Source organism: Nelusetta ayraudi, unplaced genomic scaffold (genome assembly GCF_046127955.1).
Source record: "Nelusetta ayraudi isolate G7.1 ecotype Tasmania unplaced genomic scaffold, CSIRO-AGI_Nayr_v1 ptg000135l, whole genome shotgun sequence".
In the NCBI taxonomy this organism is placed as follows: Eukaryota; Metazoa; Chordata; class Actinopteri; order Tetraodontiformes; family Monacanthidae; genus Nelusetta; species Nelusetta ayraudi.
Window position 1 is genome coordinate 6,995,635 of NW_027466185.1, and position 19,773 is coordinate 7,015,407.

The 19,773-nt window shown below is 43.1% G+C and overlaps 1 protein-coding gene across 1 annotated transcript; it reads left to right on the forward strand.

The window, feature by feature from the left end:
* The first annotated feature begins 932 nt into the window (after positions 1-932).
* Positions 933-18,306, forward strand: pik3cg (phosphatidylinositol-4,5-bisphosphate 3-kinase, catalytic subunit gamma). The gene is made up of 24 exons (XM_076051667.1): positions 933-1,106; positions 2,310-2,529; positions 2,613-2,784; positions 2,878-3,140; positions 3,833-3,919; positions 4,605-4,705; positions 4,808-4,977; positions 5,859-6,046; positions 6,468-6,575; positions 7,220-7,307; positions 7,399-7,819; positions 7,898-7,996; positions 8,079-8,214; positions 9,339-9,404; positions 10,292-10,435; positions 10,572-10,653; positions 12,544-12,647; positions 13,991-14,137; positions 14,238-14,328; positions 14,423-14,553; positions 15,719-15,830; positions 16,299-16,456; positions 16,544-16,625; positions 16,811-18,306. Exons 2-24 carry the CDS (start codon positions 2,317-2,319, stop codon positions 17,008-17,010), a joined length of 3,363 nt encoding a protein of 1,120 aa, XP_075907782.1. The 5' UTR covers positions 933-1,106; positions 2,310-2,316; the 3' UTR covers positions 17,011-18,306.
* The last annotated feature ends 1,467 nt before the right edge of the window (positions 18,307-19,773 follow it).

The window sequence follows — 19,773 nt, forward strand, 5'->3', positions numbered from 1 at the left end:
AATCTTTTTACTTTCATTGATTTAGTAGTAGTAGTAGTAGTAGTAGTAGTAGTAGTAGTGGGGGGGAAAAAGTCTATCCCACCCAATAAAAATCCAGAAATACATACACCATTTTATATCAAGGATAACTTAGTTTATAAGAGTTGATAACTCACGATATGGCGTAAATGGAAACACTGAGCCATTAACATGCTGATGTGATTTCTCATTCAAATACGTTCATTCATCACCCTGTTCACATTTCCTCAATTATTCATAACACACACGCAGAGATCGATGTGATTGTCATACTGGAATTACAGAGGTGTCTGGGGGGGAAATGTGTCTGACTCACTGCTGACTGGACTGATCTCGTCACTGTAAATGGATTAATGCGAGCATGATCAATGAACATAGCACCACCAAACCCAATCCAGTATCTTGTTGACTCTCGAGGGACAGAACAGATATGTTTTATTAACTTGTCTTTAAAGTGCAAAACATAGAAACGTGAGGTGTTTTTCACTCTCAGTGTCTGTTTACGTGTATATGTAAACGATGTTTTGTCGATACGTCTTTCAACAAAATATTATGGATTTTGTGTTTATTTACGGAAAAATAGGAACTAGTTATCGTAACTGTTTCGCGACATCAAGTGGACAAAATAGGGAACTTCAGTAAGAATGAATGCGTCAAGTTAGCCGTATTACATTACAACAAGTCATAATCATTGAGACATTATAAATTACAATAAATTAACAATTTGGAGTTGAAGGAGATCTTACAGAATAATTTACACATATTTTAAATCAAATATGTGAAAAAAAATTTCATGACAGTACAGGTTTCTAATAGTATGCTGTAGGCTTGCGTTTCCTTTGCAGATCTGTGCGATACACTTGCTTTATTTTGAAGAGTAAAACTGGAAGTTACAGTCTTATTCTGACTAGGAAAAGTTAGCCGGTGCTTCTGACGTACGTCCCAACCACAGGCAGAGCGTTTCCTCAGTACGGACTTAGCGCAAAGTTAAAAACTAAATCATTTTGTGCCCCGTGGTGTCTGTCTGCTGCACAAATGCCTACATTTCCGTCTAAAGCTCCGGGTTTAATTGCCGCCTTCGTTCATTGGTAAGTAATTGAAGGGTTTACGGTGTTGTTTGACTGAATTGACGCCTCCACTTCCGATTATCACAGCGGTTGTACCGTTATGTTCCCCCCAGACGGTCTCAGTTCCGCCATAGGTTCTTTTAAAGGTTTTTGTTTGTTTTTGTTTTAAAAAAACAAAACAAAACAAAAAAACAGGCTGCACCTCATTGTCACCGTGTACGTCGTTTACTGTTAAACTCTTAAGTCTGTTTGAGCTGTGGACAGAACTTCAGGTTGTGTCTTTGTGTTTATTTATTTAGTCTATCAAGTTTTGGTGCTTCCTGCTTTGGGAACTTCCTCTGACTGAGGCAGAAGGGAAACTAATTTAACCCTGTGCGTAAATACTTATGTTTACGTTAACATGCATTTATTTAGTGAAATAAGTTACAGACAGGTATTTTCTTTCTGTATTTTTTAAGACCACAATATTTGTCTAATGCAATCGGTAATTGTACAGCTGCACATTCAATTGCATTACAAATTCATGAATAAATACTTGGACCTTGAAATGTTCTGTAAGAAATATGAATCAAATTAAGGGGACATGCCTTTAAAGACGGCTGTTACTCATGAGCTAGTTTATGCTTTAAGCTGAAGACAATGGGAGACCATTATTTATTCAGTCCTATGTGCACAAAGATGATTAGATTACATTTGATTATTCGCTTTTCAGAACACTCAAAGGGATTGCACATTAAGATTGATGGGGTCCCTGGACAATTGCACATATAGATAATAATAATAAAAATGAGAGAACATACAAAATTGATCAGTCCACCCAGAAGTAGGTCTAACAACATCATTAGATTTTAAATCAGCAGAAACTTAAATTACTGACATCTACAGTTCAGGATTATTATAATTAGGTATTTTTTTCAGATGAGAAATTAAAATCAGACGTGATTTATTTAGAAAAAAAATTGGACATTTTAAGAAAATAATCAGCATCAATGGACACTTATTACAAATTCTAACTAAATAATTATCTGTTCCATATGAATAAGTCAGGTTTATAAATCCACACAAAAGGCCTGGCAAATGTGGTGAAGTGAGTTTAAAGAAGTATTGGATTTCCAGTTCAGTTGAATGCAAGGTCATTCAGTCAGTGTCTTTGTACACATGGGGAGAAACTCCAGACATCTGCATGTCTCCAGTGTTGTGGACCTCCGCCTCTTCTCATTTAAGCTAAGCGATGGACGTGGAGGCGACCCAGGGGAGCAACAAAGAGACCCGAACGATACAAGAAGACAACCCGAGGAGGAGAAGGAAGAAGGCCATCAACTCTGCCTCCCGCAACTCCATGGATCAGATCACTGTGGAGTTCGTCCTGCCCACGGCGGCGCGGGGCGGCAGAGGTCCTGACAGCCTGCAGCTGGACGTGGCTGGAAACTGGACGGTGGAGCAGGTGACGGATCTGGAGGCTTATATAACTTATATAAAACCTGTTTTATACATTAACCCTGTCACTTTTTGGTTTTTCTTTGCCAGGTGAAAGCTCAGGTGTGGCTGAAAGCAGTGACGCTGAACCTCTGCCCCGACTTCTACCAGCGTTTCTGCCCCGACCACTGCATCCTCCTCTACCAGAAGAAAGGCAGCGTGTGCGAGATCTACGACAAGCACCAGGTCTTCCAAACGCTGGACTGCATCCGCTACTGGAGAGGTGCGGGCCTGCCGAAAAAAGACCTCCGCTCGCTCGCAGGTTTTTTTTTTCAGACAGTAATGCAAACTGTGTGTGCCTGTGTTGCAAATAAAGCCCTGAAGAAAGACGTGGGGCGGATCCAGCTGGCTCCTCATCCGCAGCCCTCCGAGGAGTCCCTGCAGTATCAGTGCTACCTCAACTACCTGATCGGCTACGACGTGACCGATGTGAGCAACGTGCACGACGACGAGCTGGAGTTCACCCGCAGGAAGCTGCTGACGCCACGGCGCATCGAGCTGTCAGACCGCGACCCCAATCTTTACTCCATGGACCCCTGGGTGACCCGCAAACCTCTGCCTGAGCACCTGCTGAGCAAGGTGAGCGCAGAGCTTCAACTGTCGAACCTGTGAACCTGATCTTTTAAAATGCTCTCATTGAAACCAGGGAGAAACACCAGATTATACCTGACTGACTCTGCAAATTTGGGATCTGCAGAAGATCTCTGCTGGGTCTACACTCACACTGAGAAAGATTATGTTAAAAAAGATTTGGGGAAAAATGCCCTTGTCTCTCTCTCTCTCTCTCTCTTTTTTTTTTTTTCTTTAAACATCTTTTCTCTTTTTTTTAACCTTTCACCCTTAAATAGGAACTGAGTTTTATGAGCCCATTCATTAAAACGTGGAGGCCTTTTCACATCTGTTTGGCTGCTCTGTGTTGGAAAGAACAAAGTTGTGCTAGTGTGCTGAGGCCTAAGCTGATGACAGTAAACTTTATTGACGTGTCACGCGCCTTCAAATGCCAGATACACCCAACAGCCGACGATAAAGGCAAAACAAGGATGACGCAAAACACCAACAACAAAGGGCTTTGGAAGGCGGTTTTCATGCTTCCAAAGCCGCAGTGCCATGCACTGCCACTGTAGTTCACTGTAAATAGTAGGTTTGGTTTAATCTCTTGGTTTAAGGTTAGTTACTCTTGGTGTCAACAATTGGATAATGTGAACTGTCAAATGGTTGAAGTCGCACCCTTGTTTCAGTCCCCTTTTCATTTGTCTGGTTTCTTCCTGTAGGTCAACAACAGCCACATCCTGGTGGTGATCCACATCGGCACAGTGAGCCAGACTATCAAGGTGTCCATCGACAACTCGCCGACGCAGGTGTGCAAGACCCACTGATAAACACCAGCCACTGCTGGCCAGAGTGGCAAAAGGATTCACATTAAGTGAAAGTACAGATACATGTGTAAAATAAAAATAAAAAACACTCGTAAAAGTGAAAGTACTGATTCAACTCCTTTAGTCAAGTCGAAGTAAGAAATTAAAGTAAAAAGTTAAAAAAAAATAATTGGGGGCATGTATGCAACAATATATTTGTTGATAATTTTGCAAAAATAAAAAAAAGCTTTCATTGTCTTAATACTTTATTTTTTCTTTTTCAACTGTATCACAACCAAACTATTCAGTGAGCCACTTTTCATAACAAAAACAATGTTATTTTCTATATTTTTCTTTTTCTCTGTACTGAAAATTAACTGAACAGTGATCCCAAAGCCGAGGTGCTATAAAAATAACCTCCATCTAAAATATGATTCACTTTTATATAGAACTACACAACAGCCTAGTTCAAACAGCTCCTCTTCAAGCCACAACACTTATAATAAATAATAAGTGAATTACTTTAAACTGAATTTGTATAAACACCAAAATAACAAGCATGTTCCCGCAATGTAAGAAGTAGAAAGTACAGATATTTCTGTACAAATGGAGGGAGCAAAATTGAAAAGTCATCAGAAAAATAAATATGGAACACTGGAACCTGCTTCACTTTTTTCCTTTTGCTCAGGTGTTGGCGACTTTCTTTGCCAAGATGGCCAACAAGAGGGGATTGCTGGGCATCCCTGAGAACATGTGCGAGGCCGACTATGTGCTGCGCGTGTGCGGAAGGTGCGTCAGAAGCTGCAGCAGCCCAGAAAACAATGCAAAAGGGTAAAAAGGTCACACAAGGGGCATGGTGTCGACTGCGGCTCTGCCTGTGTGCGCCCACAGGGTGGAGTACCTGTATGGCGACAGACCGCTGCACAACTTCAACTGGATCCGTCAGTGCCTGAAGAACGGGGAGGAGATCCACCTGGTCCTGGAGACGCCACCTGACCCCGACCTGGATCTGGTCCAGAAGGAGGACTGGGCTCAAGTGGATGACTGTACTGGAGTTTCAGGTAGAGTGTTAAAGGTCCCATATCACACCTGTATTAACATTTAGTAACATTGAAAAATAGAGTTTTAGGTAGTTGAATAATCTGAATCGCTGTGGAGACTCACTCAGAACTTTACCCAGACTGGAAACAGTTCCAAACACTGGGCTTGAGGGGAGGAGAAAAGGTTTCATAACAGCTGGAGAATTCAGTGACAGACAAGAAAGGAATTTCCCTGACTAAACCAAAGACTAAACCTACACTGTACATAAAACTACTTAGACATAGGTATGTAATTTATGTCATATTCCGTTGCAAAAGCTCTCTTAAAGTGTGACACACTGGGCCTTTACAGCTTTATATGTCAGAACGTGAGCGTTCTGACATATAAACTAAAATCCAAAAACCAAATTTAGGGTGTCCATGAGGGTGAAGTATGTACAAAAAACACACTGGGACGCTTAAACAAAAAGAAAGAAAACTGCAGCAAGAAACTAAAAAAACAAGAACAGACCTGAGAATACTTAACAAGAACAGCATGGCATGAGAACAGCTTGGCATGAGGACAGCATGGTATGAGGACAGCGTGGTATGAGCCTTGACTGAAGACCAAAAAAACAATGAGCCAACAAAGACAAAGGGAGACAAGGAGTTATTTTACACTGGAGTAGGGGAACACAGGTGAGAACAATTAAGAGCAGGGCTGACAACCAGACACAGGTGACAGACATCAAGAAATAAACAGGAAGTAAGAACGAAAGACGCTGACAACTGACTAAACAGATTTCAAAATAAAACAAGGAATACATGGAATATGACACTATACAGCGCTGGTAAAATTAGATTTAGCATATCAACCAATGGTTCTTCTAAAACAACACTTTTCCCCACCCGACTCTGGCCAGGTACCCACGAGCAGCTGACCATCGACGAGAAGAGCCACGAGCGCGTGTTCACCATCTCCATGTGGGACTGCAACAGGAAGTTCCGCATGAAGGTGCTGGGTATTGACATCCCATCCCTGCCCAAAATCCCCGACTTCACCGTGTTCATCGAAGCGAGCATCTTCCACGGCCAGCAGCTTTTAGCTCAGGTAACTGAAAAGCACCAAGGGAGAGTGGAACTGGATGGACACGCCGCAGCTTTCGGCTGATCTTTTGGTTAAAAATACGGAATAATGACAAACAAAAAGATGGATGGAGAAACATTTGAGCATTCAAAGAATGTCATAGGTTACGTACAGTATAATATCTTACACATCACACATAATGTAAATAAAAATAAATAACGAATAAATGACAGCATCTCAATCCCAGAGACTTCTTAAACGCTGTGACGTTAAAGCTGGTTCAGCAGACCAGACCTGGCAACCTCAACTATCTCAGCTGCGTCTTCCAGCAACCAGTTATTTCACAAAGCATTCATTTCCCCCCTAGACACATAAGTAGTGGGTTGAAGTGCGCAGAAACAGCTGAGCTTTTTTTTTTTTTTAAACTCTGCCTCTGCTCTCTCAGGAGAGGACGTCCTCTAAAACCTTCACTGAGGAGGTGTTGTGGAACTGCTGGCTGGAGTTCAACATCAAGATCAAAGACCTGCCTAAGGGAGCGCGCCTCAACCTCCAGGTGAGAGTTTCACTTGAAAGGGCCCATGTTATACTCATTTCTAGCTCTTTATTTGTAATCCCCCCAAACTCCATTAATTCTCCATAAAGCTCCCTTGACCAGGAAACACGATATTTAGCCCTCTGTTTGCATCCTTTGTTGTACCCTATTGCATGTTTGGAAGGGGATGAAGAATAAGGCTGCCATGAGCCGGCCTCGGTGGGTTGGAGGCAAACATACTGCAGCAGAGAGCAGGAATCAGCCCCTTGTGACATCACAAAGGGCTGAGTTCCAGGATTCTGAGATTTTGAAAAAGAAACAGTGACATCAAGTGGTTACCTTTCAGATTGCAGTGGCTTTCACTCTCCCTCCCCTTCCTGAGCTTGCCAGTTAACGACAGTGGCCTGAACATTTATATATGAGAACTGTTCAACGGGCGGAAAAAACAAATTACTTTTATTGTACTGTTATTCATGGGCTACATGTAAAGCTTTTACGAATATAGAAATCATTAATCAAGCCAAGTATAACACACGTACCTTAAGTACAGGGGGAGGGCGTTTTGTGTCGATTAATTTATTGTGAATTTGTGAACATTTTATTTTTGGCACATGTAAAATCCACTTTTCTGTCTTTTCTTGTCTGCTCTCATGCATCCTGCCAAGGTGGTTTGTGGGAAATCGCCCCACACGGCAAACTCCAAAGGAGGCTACGGCCAGCAGGAGAACGCCGCGGGAGCAGGAAGTCATGACGGTAAAGCCCGCTAACATTTTACCCTCTGGACCCAGTGGACGTTAACACCTCCCTCTTTTTCCCTCCTTTCTTTCTTCCTTTCTTTTCCCAGGCAAGAGCAAGAGTCGCATCCTCTACTACGTCAACCTGCTGCTCGTCGACCACCGCTCGCTGCTGCGCCAGGGCGAGTTCGTCCTGCACATGTGGAGGTTGCCCGAGAAGAGCGAGGAGAGCAGCAGCAGCGTCAACGCCGACAAGCTCACCTCGGCCACCAACCCGGCCAAGACCTCGTCCATGGCCGTCGCCATCCTGCTGGACAAGTACTGCTACCCCGTGGTGCTGCCCAAGTGCCGCGACTCGCCCCGGCCGGCCGGCGACGAGGCCGAGGGTGCCGAGCGAGGCCAGCGGGAGATGCCCAACCACCTGAGGAAGCAGTTCGCCGCCATCGTGGCCACCGACCCGCTGCACCCGCTCAGCCCCGAGGACAAGGAGCTGCTGTGGCACTTCAGGCAGGAGTGCATGCGGGATCCCAGGTAGCGCAGCTTCTTTCCAGGGTTGTCCGTCCATCCGCCGGCCGCCTTCACTTCCCTGCCTCTGTGTTCCCAATCCAGGGCCTATCCGAAGCTGCTGGGGTCGGTCTGCTGGGGCAAACAGGAAGATGTGTTGGAGACCCACCGCCTGTTGGAGCGCAGCAGCGCCTGGGACAGCAGGTGAGATGCTCGCGCTCATAGTCAGCGCTCACATGTTTTTTGGTTGGCTCACCCGCTGAAGTATTTGCGCTCCTGTTTTTAGTGGCCTGGACGTGGGGCTGGCCATGCAGCTGCTGGACTGCCACTACTCGGACGCCCAGGTTCGATCTATGGCTGTCAGGAAGCTGGAGACTCTGGAAGATGACGACGTCCTCCGCTACCTGCTGCAGCTCGTGCAGGTCCGTTGACATGACAAACCAAACAACTCCAATTGCCTCCAGTTGGTTGGTCCCATTCAAAGAAGACCAGTTAGAGTTTTTCACTGGAACCAGTTTATAACAGCAGAATGTTGCACAAATAAGGGCAGAATCATCTGTAGTGGCCATTTTACAACCTTTGACTAAACTTCAAAAAATGTAAATCAAAGAGCCACTTTGCACCATGGGCTTGTAACTTATTCAATGTCCACTCTGAAATTATTATTATTATTATTATCTGGTAAGAAACCATAGGCCCACCCCAATGCATTCTGGTCCAACAGCTTCTCATTCTGCCTTTATGCCCTCTGGTGGCGAAGGCCAAATTCCAAAACAAATGAACTAAATGATATCTAGACAAACACTAAATGGGGAAATAACAAGCAACCAAAGAAAACACTAAATAACTCTAATCTAAATGAAACAAACATTCAAAACAATCAAACAAAAATATTCCTTACAATTACGCAACAAAAAAAACAACTAACAAATAGCTCCCACATCATCCGCCCAGCATTTATTTTGTTCACTGTTCAAAGTTCCATGTCCGTCTCTGCCAGCCGCCAGTTTAAAGTTGTTGAGCACTGAAGTCGTCGAAGAAAGCACCTTGTGACTCAGCGGCGAGCACTAGCTGATGAGTTGCTTGTCAAAGGATGCAAAGGAGCAGTGAGATTTATGCTGCTTAACACACACACAGATTTATTTACTTAACTGGAGGAACTAAAATAAGCTTGAAAACCACTATCTAATCTTTTAAAAATCAGATTTATTTTTTTTAATAATAATTAAAGGGATAACAAATAAAAGTGAATGCAACCCAGCTTCCCTGTGAGATTATTAAACTGGTGCCTTGGTACAGAGCAATGGCTCTGGTAGCCGTATGATATTGCATGTATTACTGTATTTCTTTTTCTTTTCTTTCTTTCTTTTCTTTTCTTTTTTCTGTTTTTCTCTTCCACCCAGCATATTAAAAATGAAAACGGCCCATTAAGCCTGTGAATATCAAATCACCAATTCAGTGATGGCTCAGTTAAAAAGTCAACTGTTAATTCTCTCACGTTTCACCACTCGCAAACCAGTTTTTGCCTGCGTCTCTTTATCTCCAGGCGGTCAAGTTCGAGCCCTACCACGACAGCAGCCTGGTCAGGTTCCTGCTGAAGAGAGCTCTCAGGGTGAGTGTCTCCCTGTACCTGACTCTGCCACACTCACAAAAAGTTTGGGATAACTGTGGGGTAACGATTTAATTATTGTCTCATTTTAGTTTTAATTAAGGTCACTTTAACTGTGCACTTTAAATCACAGGCTGACAATCAGGAACAATCCCTCCAATTTTGTAAATACTGCCAAATTTTTGCTCAACTATTTCAGGGATGTTCGTGCGTGTGTTTGCCTCGGTTCTTAATTGACCGTTTTTTATTGTTTGAGTTGTTTTCTGGAGAAACGCTCTCTCAGTCGAATGCACAGCTAAATGACAATAAAGCTTTGATGAATGAAGATTGATTGATTTGCTCTGCAGTCATCCAAATTTCAGAACGAAGCTGAAATCCTCCATAATCTTGACAGGTGAACTGAATTTGACCTTTGAACGCACTTGCCCGACGCTTGAACTCGCAACGCGGTGACTCTGACCCACCAATCCGCCGCTAAATGTTCCTGTTTAATGACGGCGTGTGTGTAAACAGTCTCGCTCGTCATGCTGGTCGCACTTGGACGTCACGAGATCGAGACGACGACCAGCAAAAAAAGGTCCCCTAACAAGTTTTCGAGCCGTTGGCGTCGTCACTTGCGGTCTTCTCACCGCTGTTGATCACCGTCGCCACTGTCATGATGTAACGCCACTGTCAGCAGTGATAATCATTCACCTTGGCAACCATGCATTTGGTTTTTGCTTTTGAAAACTCATGACATTCTAGTGAATCGGCTAAATAGTGACGTGTCCAACAGTGTTTCTCGCCTTTCGCTCTGGGATGAAGGGACAGAACCGATGGATGGATCTTGTGGATGCAAACTGAGTTCCGCCTCTCCGTCTGATTCGTTCCGCCTTCCCTCCTTCTCCCAGAGCAAACGCATCGGCCACTTCCTCTTCTGGTTCCTGCGCAGCGAGATCGCCCAGTCCATGCACTACCAGCAGAGGTACGCGGTCCTGCTGGAGGCCTACCTGAGGGGCTGCGGCGAGGACATGCTGAAGGACTTCAAGAAACAGGTGGGTCGGGTAGTGAAGGATCGTGAACCTGACGAGACGGCGAGAAGCGACGTGCTGCGACCTCTCCCTGGGGGTCAAAGTCACATTTTTCCTGCGTCGCATTGGTCTCCACTGACGCACACCGATTGGCGCGCAGGTGGAGATGACGGAGGCTCTGCAGAAAGTCACCCGCGAGATGAAGGCCATGTCTGCCGACAAGTACGACGTTACTGCTCAAGGTGAGATGCAGAAGCCTGGATTATTACTTTCTACTGACTTGCATAGTCCGCTTCAATTCAATTCAATTCAATTCAATTCTATTCAGTTCAGTTCAATTCAATTCAGTTCAATTCAATTCAGTTCAGTTCAGTTCAATTCAATTCAATTCAATTCAAATCAATTCAATTCAATTCAGTTCAGTTCAGTTCAATTCAATTCAGTTCAGTTCAATTCAGTTCAATTCAATTCAATTCAATTCAATTCAATTCAATTCAATTCAATTCAATTATACTTTATTGATCCCTTGGAAGAGTTCCCTTTGGGAAATTGGCTTTCCAGGCACAACACAACACCACAGAAAAGGTATGTCATGGTAAGTACAAAGTGCAGTCAAGTACAAAAGAGAATAAAAATAGAATATTAAAAATTAAAACAATTAAAATAAAAAATGTGTAAAATACAATAAAAGGTAGTAATGCACATACAAGACAGACAATTTCACACCCAGTATCGGTAAAAGTGTCAGTCAAAAAGTTCCAGGGTGCTACAGTGCGAGTGCAGAGTTGTACAGTTTGATGGCTCGTGGGACAAAAGGAGTCTTTCAGTCTGTTGGTTTTGCTGGGGAGAAGCAGCCTGGCGCTGAACTTGTTCCTTTGTGCACTGATGACAGTGTGCAGAGGGTGACTGGCATTGTCCATAATAGCCAGGAGTTTTTTCAGGGATCTCCTCTCTGCAAGGAGATCTTCAGGTCAATGGAAGCAGGTTCAATTAGTTAGACGCAGTTGCACGACATCGAGGGAACCTTACAACTTGGATCTGATCATGTTGTGACACAGCGTCCATGTAAACGGCATGGTCTGATCTCTCATTTTGAAATGATGCAGTTAGATCGACAAAAAAAAAAGTCGCACCGCTAATGTCAGCAGGTCAGATGAGATGGGTAGCGTCAAGGTTCGCTGTAAGCACCTGTGCAGCAGCCATAAACCAGGGCATGTGATGCAAACAGTGGGAAATGGTTAAAAAAAAGTCCCCTGCAAAATAGAATATTTATTGCGACTGTGGTGTTGACTCCGCAGCAAGATGGAAATGTCAATTGTGGACATTTTTTTTTCCATCACAGCTTATTCTGAAGAAACAGTTCAGGCTCATTTGAATTTTTTTTCATTGTGAAGCTATTTTTTTTTTTAATGCTGCTTCCTCTTTCCACTAAGCCTCATCAGCAAATACCCACCAATGTCACACCAGTGAAAAGTAAAATCTCATGGCTAGGGCTGGGCGATTTTGGACAAATATAAAATCCAAATTTTTTTCTCTGAAAACTCAATTTTTGATTTTGATTTTGATTTTTTTGGTTAAACTACAAAAGACAACGGAATACATTATTTCAGATATTTTATATTTATTTTTAAAGAAAAATAGCAAGCAAATTTCCCTATTGTGAATGAAGTGCAACTGAAAGATACTGTAAATCCTCCTTGGCTTTAGTAAAGTGAGAACATTTACAGTATTCTTGACCAAACAAAGATGAATCTCTTGGGTTTAATGAAGTGAGAATCTCACTTTCACTAAACTTCACTTGAAAATGAACAGGTTCTTCACAAACAAAGATGAAGTTCCCTTAGTTGGGAATAAAGTTAAAACTTAAGAGCCAAACGCAAATTAATCCCCCTGTTGATAAAGTGACAACCTGAACTGTCTTTCACCAAACATCACTTTAAAAATAAAATGTTTTTCTTTCATCTTGAACAACAATGAATAAATATAAAGTGCAAAACTTTCACTTTTTGTAAAGGCGCACAGCCTGGAAGCATGCAAGAGGAAAATCAATTTTAAGATTTTTTCTTTCCTTTTTTTTTAACACCGTCTTGACTAATACATGCAATGTGTGCGATTGTGTGTATGCTCATCAGTGGTGATCCAGTTGCGTCAGAAGCTGGAGGCTCTGCAGTCGTCTGGTCTGCCGGAAACCTTCAGAGTCCCTTATGATCCGGGACTGCGGGCGGGAGCACTGCTGGTGAGACACACACACACACACACACACACACCCACACACACACACACACACACACACAAACGTCTGCGCTCTTGCAGAGACGCTGCTTACAATTTGGGACAGACGTTTTACTGTGCGGTGCAAAAGGACAGAGCCTTATTTTTTAATCATCCCATTTCACTTAATTGGTCTAGAATAGAATAGAATAGAATAAAACTTTATTGATCTCCCAAGGGGGAAATTCACATTGTTACAGCAGCAATGGAACCCAAGAACAGTGTCCGTTTTTTTGTGCCAGTAGCAACAACACCATCAACAGCAATAATAAGAAAAGATAAAAAACCTAGTAAATAAGTTAAGATAATCATGTAGTGCAATTTAAGGTGCTAAGGCTTGTTTGGATAACGTTCCATTGTCGAGTGATGTGCTTTAAAACAGTGGTTCTCAACTGGTGGAGTGTCAGCGCCCACATCTTTTTTTCCTTATTATGAAGTCGCAACCCAAATTCATTCCCCAGCACTCAAACTTATTCCACAAAAATAAAAACGCTAGCCCACTTTCTGTAATGTCTAGTCAAAACATTATTGAAATTGTTGAATTGAATTGTGTGGCCTGCAAAATAAATGCCAAACATTTTCTCTATAAATCTATAATCTATAAATTATATACATTTTTTAAAAAAGAGAAGCTGCCCACGATGCCGTAACCCAATCAAACCAGAGAGGATTAGAGGGCCACAAGAAGTGAAAAAATATTACAGGAGGGAGATTTTTATTGAAGTTTCATTTCGAGTTTTAAGTTGAAATTTCATGAAGGAAGTCGACATAAAAAAAGATGAAATTTGAAATTTCGTGAATAAAATCGATGTTAAACAAAGATGAAATTTCGTGAATAAAGTAGAAATTTAATCAATAAAGTTGCCGCAAATAAAGTGGAAATTTTGTGAATGAAGTGGATGGTTCATCACAGTAAAAAGTAAACTGCCGAAAACAGGTGTATACCACAAAGTTCACCCACAGTAATCAGGAAACTGGCGAAAACGGAAGTGCTCCACTCGGCATGAGCGCAGATTGTGTGCATCTAAACAGGCCCATGTGTCACAACTATATTGTCATTATTAGGCTAAAAGTAATTTTATTTTATAATATTTTCGGTTGGTGGTGTGCCGTGGGATTTTTCCAACATGAAAAATGTGCCGTGGCTCAAAAGAGTTTAAAAAACACTGTCCTACAACATAACACTTACTTGGCAGAGCAGAAAAATGACACACACTTGCAGCATGAAGCTGGTGGACTACTTAGACAAAAACGAATGAAGGAGGAAGAAAAACAAAAGGCGTGGACCTGCTTTTATTTTGCGCGCAGATCGAGCAGTGTAAGGTGATGGCGTCCAAGAAGAAGCCGCTGTGGCTTCAGTTCAAAAGGGCCGACGCCACCACTCTGTCCAAGGACCCCATCGGCATCATCTTCAAAGACGGAGACGACCTAAGGCAGGACATGCTCATCCTGCAGGTGAGCATCCGGCACTGCCGCCGCCACCACCGCTAACATCTCCAGCTCCACCCTTTCATCCAATGACTCTCTCTCTCTCTGCCCCGTCCGCCTTTGTCAGATCCTGCTGATCATGGAGTCCATCTGGGAGACGGAATCCCTGGATCTCTGCCTGCTGCCGTACGGCTGCATCTCCACCGGCAACAGAATAGGTCGGCTGCCTCGCCGGGGGGCCCCGACGCCGAGGGTGGCGTTCCGTTGAGCTTTGGATGAAGCGCTGACGGGAGATTTGTCGCGACGTTGCAGGAATGATCGAGATCGTGAAGGACGCCACCACCATCGCCAACATCCAGCAGAGCGTGGTGGGCAGCACGGGGGCCTTTAAAGACGAGATCCTCTACCAGTGGCTCCGGGACAAGTGCGTCAGTGAGGACAAGGTAGAGAATGAGGTGTCGACCGACATTACGCAACATTGCGAGCGCTCTCTCCAGCTGCCGCTGCTCTTTGTTTGACTTTTTGCAGGAAGTGCTAGTGTCACAGACAGGAAGACGTGTCCCCCAGGGTTTTCCTGTTGCCACACATTCACACACACACACCCCCTGCCGCGCGCACATATACCCACACACACATTTTCAGCTGTGAAACCTCCACCCCCATGCGTCTCACTCCTGTTTGTTCCTCTTTTTTTTGTATCTTAAGCCCTAATTTGTCAGCCAGTCTCAGTGGAAAGAAAAGTCCCTGTTGTGTTTTCGCACCCGTGCACCTCCTCCAGCAGCAAAAAAGTTTAACAAACATGATTTAAGGTCATTTGCGGGGCTGAGACGTGTCTATCCAAGTGCAAAGCACCTGAGTAAAAGCAGAAGTCTTTTTTTTGAAATTGTATCTTTATTTGGAACAGACAGGCAGCAGTACAGCGGAATTAAAAGTAATGGAGATAAAAGTCCTTCCATTTTTTGTTGAAGTCCTGGTATCCTGCACTCGGAGGGAAACAGCAAACTTCCTCCTCCTGAGCATGCACCAGTTAGATGTATTGGATACTCAGTTGGAGAAAATCTTTATACAGCTTAAATTATGAGTGAGTTCACACGAACAGTGACAGCAAAAAAAAAAATTGCAAAAAACATACATAATAACCATACAGAAATTAAATCCGTAAATTGAAAAGAAAAAAAGTAGTACCAGTAAGATCATAACTAAAATCTGCTCTCATTGGGGTTATAAATAAAATCCATTTGTTCCAGATTAGGTCAAATGTGTCTTGTTGGAATCTTAGTTGGAAGGTCAATTTTCCATCCTAAATATCTCCAGAATGGTTCCAAACCAGTCATCTAGAGTAGGTGTGAGCTCGCCATCTCCTGGTGATGGTCTTTTTACTTGCCGACAGAAGCAATTACATTACATTTATCTCTCGCCTAGATTTAAAAAAATAACGTGACCCAAATGCAAGGCCTCAAGATTCAAAGGTATTTGGGCGTTAAAAACTGAACTAATGAAGACTGAATACCCCTCCAGAAAGGTTTCAGTTTGGGTTCAGTCCCAATAGATGCAGGAGTCTTTGATTTATCTGTAACAGTGACAGAATCTTCTGTTGTGTACGTTTAGTTCCAGCAGGCTGTGGAGAAGTTCCTGTACTCCTGCGGCGGCTACTGCGTGGCCACCTACGTCCTGGGCATCGGGGATCGACACAATGACAACATCATGATCACCGAATCCGGTAACAGATAAGGACAAACGCTACACTTGTGAACTTCTCTCTGTTCAAACCAAATCGAAACTCAAACTTTTTAGCGTCAGACTCAACGTACCTTCAGTCGTTCATGTCACTTATTTATAGAAGACACCTCAAAATATTTGAGCATATTTCACTTATTATTGTGAAGTGATGTGAAAGAAATGCATGGCACAGAGGTTACAACACTGCCATCTAGCTGTGAAAAAGCCCCCTGGCATGAAGCGTTACATCCACAGTACTGTTGTTGATTGTATCATAAAGTGCGGTTGCAAACTATTACAGCACCACAAAATAAATAACCCGAATCCCAGGGTTCATCTTCGACGCAGTGCTGCCGTCAAAGTGTCTGTCACTTGAGCCTTATAGTAAAAATTGAAAACGAAATTCCCGCCCTCGTGTATATTTTCCATTCGAAACCAAACACGCTTCCGCCTCTGTGTGTTTCTGCAGGAAATCTCTTCCACATCGACTTTGGCCACATCCTGGGCAATTACAAGAGTTTCATGGGAATCAGTAAGGAGTGGGTTCCCTTTGTGCTCACGCCAGACTTCCTGTACGTCATGGGAACGTCCGGGAAGAAAAGCAGCAACAACTTCCAGAAATTCCAGGTGCCAAGGGAAAAAAAAAAAAAATTGTCAACGTCTTCTCCACAAATTTGAATCTAACAGTGCGTTGTGCATCTTTTTATCCTGAAGGATGTGTGCGTGAAGGCTTACCTCGCCCTCAGGCACCACACCAACCTGCTCATCGTCCTCTTCTCCATGATGCTGATGACCGGTCAGTCGACAAGTGCACTTTGTTTTAAGCTTGTGCACATCATATTTGTCCTGTGACGGAGATTCATCAATCGCTTCTTCCTGTTATTGCATTTTTCCTCACCCGCCGCGTAATCGGAGACTGAATGATATGAATTGACATGTGCGCCACTCACTCTCAATGCATTCTGACCTGCGACTGGACAGGCATGCCGCAGCTGACCAGCAAAGAGGACATTGAGTACATCCGCGAGGCGCTGACCGTGGGCCGCAGCGAAGACGAAGCAAAGCACCACCTGTTGGACCAGATCGAGATCTGCAGGGAAAAGGGCTGGATGGTCCAGATCAACTGGTTCGTTCATCTGGTGCTGGGCATCAAGCAGGGTGTGGAGAAGCGCTCCACTTAGGGACTTAAGTTGGGTTGACAGAAGACGAAGGGTCCATAAGTTTTTCAATCGGAGCTTTTTGATGGAGGCATTTCCTTGTTGAGATGCTGGTGAGAAAACAGTGTTTCTTTTTGGTTAGATAATGTAAAGACTAGATTACCAAGCGATGTCTTCACATTACTGATGGCACACTGACCAAGTCCAGACTTATATCTTCTCAGCTGTAGATACGCTTTCAGCTTTGACCAAGTGATTTTTTTAAACAAAGCTCTTGGGTGTTTCTTTTTTCTTTCATTTGCTGTACTGTGTGTGCAGCAAGACTTTCTCCTGAACACTGTAAAGTACTCACTGGTTCATTTTAAAGAGCCGTGAATACTTAATTGGGAAGGAAATAGACTGCGGCACCCTCTGTTTCCTTTTCTTTGGCAAAATGCGACTTCCTGTTCTGTTTCTTCTGCTGCTACATTCAAAGTCATTTCCTGCTGAGAACGCAGCGCAGTATGTGTTTTTGACAACAGTGGTTCAAAGTCACACTGTGTTTTGAATCGTTTTTAACGCTATTATCACTGTCCCGGGTGGAAATATTAGAGGCAATAGATTGTCTTTTCGATTGTGGAAGCAACTTAAAATCAATTCAAAGTCTGAGTTTATTATATAAATTTATATATTTATATTGTAAAGGGTTGCTGTTTTTTATGCACTGATCAGATCTTTATTTCCATTTAGTCGACCCGCGTGGTTTCACGTTTTCAGGCCTTTCACGTTCAGCACAGGCAGGTCAGTGCTGAGGCCACCTTATAGGGAAAGATGTTTGACAGTAGTGTTTCAATTGAATGGCCAAGACAACGGGATAAAATACAAAGTGTTTTGATCCACCATCCACTCCAGACCTATCAGATGACCACTTCATTTTGGCTAACGGTGCATCTTTTTTCTCTGTAGATTCACAGAATTTTTTGTACTTGTAATTCATTATGAGTCTGCTTTACATGTGTCTGAAATTAAGATATAGAAACTTGGGTAATACCTTCAAACCAAACAGAACCAGCAGCTCGACTTGACTTGACTTTGCAGTTTCACTCGGTAGATCATTACATTCAAATTATATTCAACCAGCTTTGCAAGTTAAAACACACACACACACACACACACACACACACACACACACACACACACACACACACACACACGGCTTCCTCCTCTGAGGAACAGAGTGTATGCTATGACGGTATAAACAATCAGAAACCTTGTAATTAAATTAAAAAAAAATGCTTTCATGTAAAAACAAAGACAAATAAAAATAACAAATGTAACAAAGCCTTTTATCGGTGCCTCGTGAATCACTTCAAGACGTCTAACACTGTTCTCAAGACTTTTATTATGCCGAGATTTTATTTTGACGTGTAATTCTCCCCTTTGACCACAAGGTGGGGACAACATTTTAGCTATTGGGACGGACGTGTCTCAATCATTCTTGGGTCACCGTCACTACCTGTTCCTCCACATCTTTTTCCATTTCCCCACCACCCCTCCAGTCCCCTCGTCCGTCCGTCGCCACACCACTTCCCCTGTCCTGCTCCACCTCCTCGTCTTCTTCTTCTTCTTCCTCCCCCTCCTCGTGTCTCCCCCTCCCTCAGTACGAGTAGGCGTAAGTTCAGAACACCTCGCTTTCGCGTCACCGTTCTGTGGCAGCGAGCGACGATAAAAAAAAAATAATAAAAAAAATGTGTTGGTGCACAGGATGTCGACTGTCTAAATGGATTAGGCAGATAGGCCTCCTCATTCCCCACAGCTTTACTTCCCCTTTGTTCGCCGAACCAATGCCATTGAATGTCTGGGGGCTTCCTCAGGCGGTGAGTGAACAGAGTGAAATCTGAATAGGCTGCCGAGCCTGTCTCCCCCCCCCCCGCCACTTTGTCACCGTTTCCATTCAGCACCGTCTTCGTTGTAACGTTACGTGTTGCACATCAAAGCCGTATCTTCAAGGAATCACATTATCTTGGAAACATAAAGCGAGGCGGCCGCGCTTTCAAAACCTGCATGAGCCGAATTATCTCCCTCGCTACGCCACGAGACAAGTCGAAATCAAAAGCACCCAAGCAAAAAACAACAACAACGTATTATTATTATTATTATTATTATTATTATTATTATTATTATTATTATTATTATTATTATTTATAAAAAAAAACACCCCAAAAAACCCAAAACAAAACCAACACATATTAGTAGTAGTTCATTGAATTACCAAGATACCTACAAGCACACCAAATACAAAGATATTTCATGATATTAATGAGGCGCGATGTATAAAACCATGTTAAAAGCCTGACAAATTCAAAACAAAATAACTTTTTTTTTTTTTTTTACCCCCCACAATAAATTAAAGCCAACTTGACTGACTGATTGAACACTACAGTGACTACAGTGCAGTCAACTGATTTGTGACGCTAGCGAGAAAGTTTTGAACCACCATATGTCTGTCTGTCCAAACAACTGACGAATTAATGAATGCTAGAATGAAATTTAGGTCATGTAGTATTTTTTGAATAAATAAATAAAAAAAATCAAAATGTTACTGTGGCATCACCGGGACCGAATCCCGATCTAAAAATATTATTTTTTCAGGACACCTGTTTGAATAAGGGTTATTTTTTCCCCTCGATCTTGAGCTGGGCACTGACAGGTGTGTGAGGTTGGTGTGGGCGGAAACCAGGAGAAAGTGGAGCATCGGGAATCGATTCACTCTCTTCTATTATCGTTGGCGCCTCTTCCAGGAAGACA

Excerpts from the sequence above, each read along its gene's own strand:
- pik3cg (XM_076051667.1), top strand. The coding sequence starts at position 2,317 with ATGGACGTGGAGGCGACCCAGGGGAGCAACAAAGAGACCCGAACGATA. Across the intron at positions 14,554-15,718 it reads AGTGCGTCAGTGAGGACAAG|TTCCAGCAGGCTGTGGAGAA; the intron begins GTAGAGAATGAG and ends GTGTACGTTTAG. Across the intron at positions 15,831-16,298 it reads CATCATGATCACCGAATCCG|GAAATCTCTTCCACATCGAC; the intron begins GTAACAGATAAG and ends GTGTTTCTGCAG.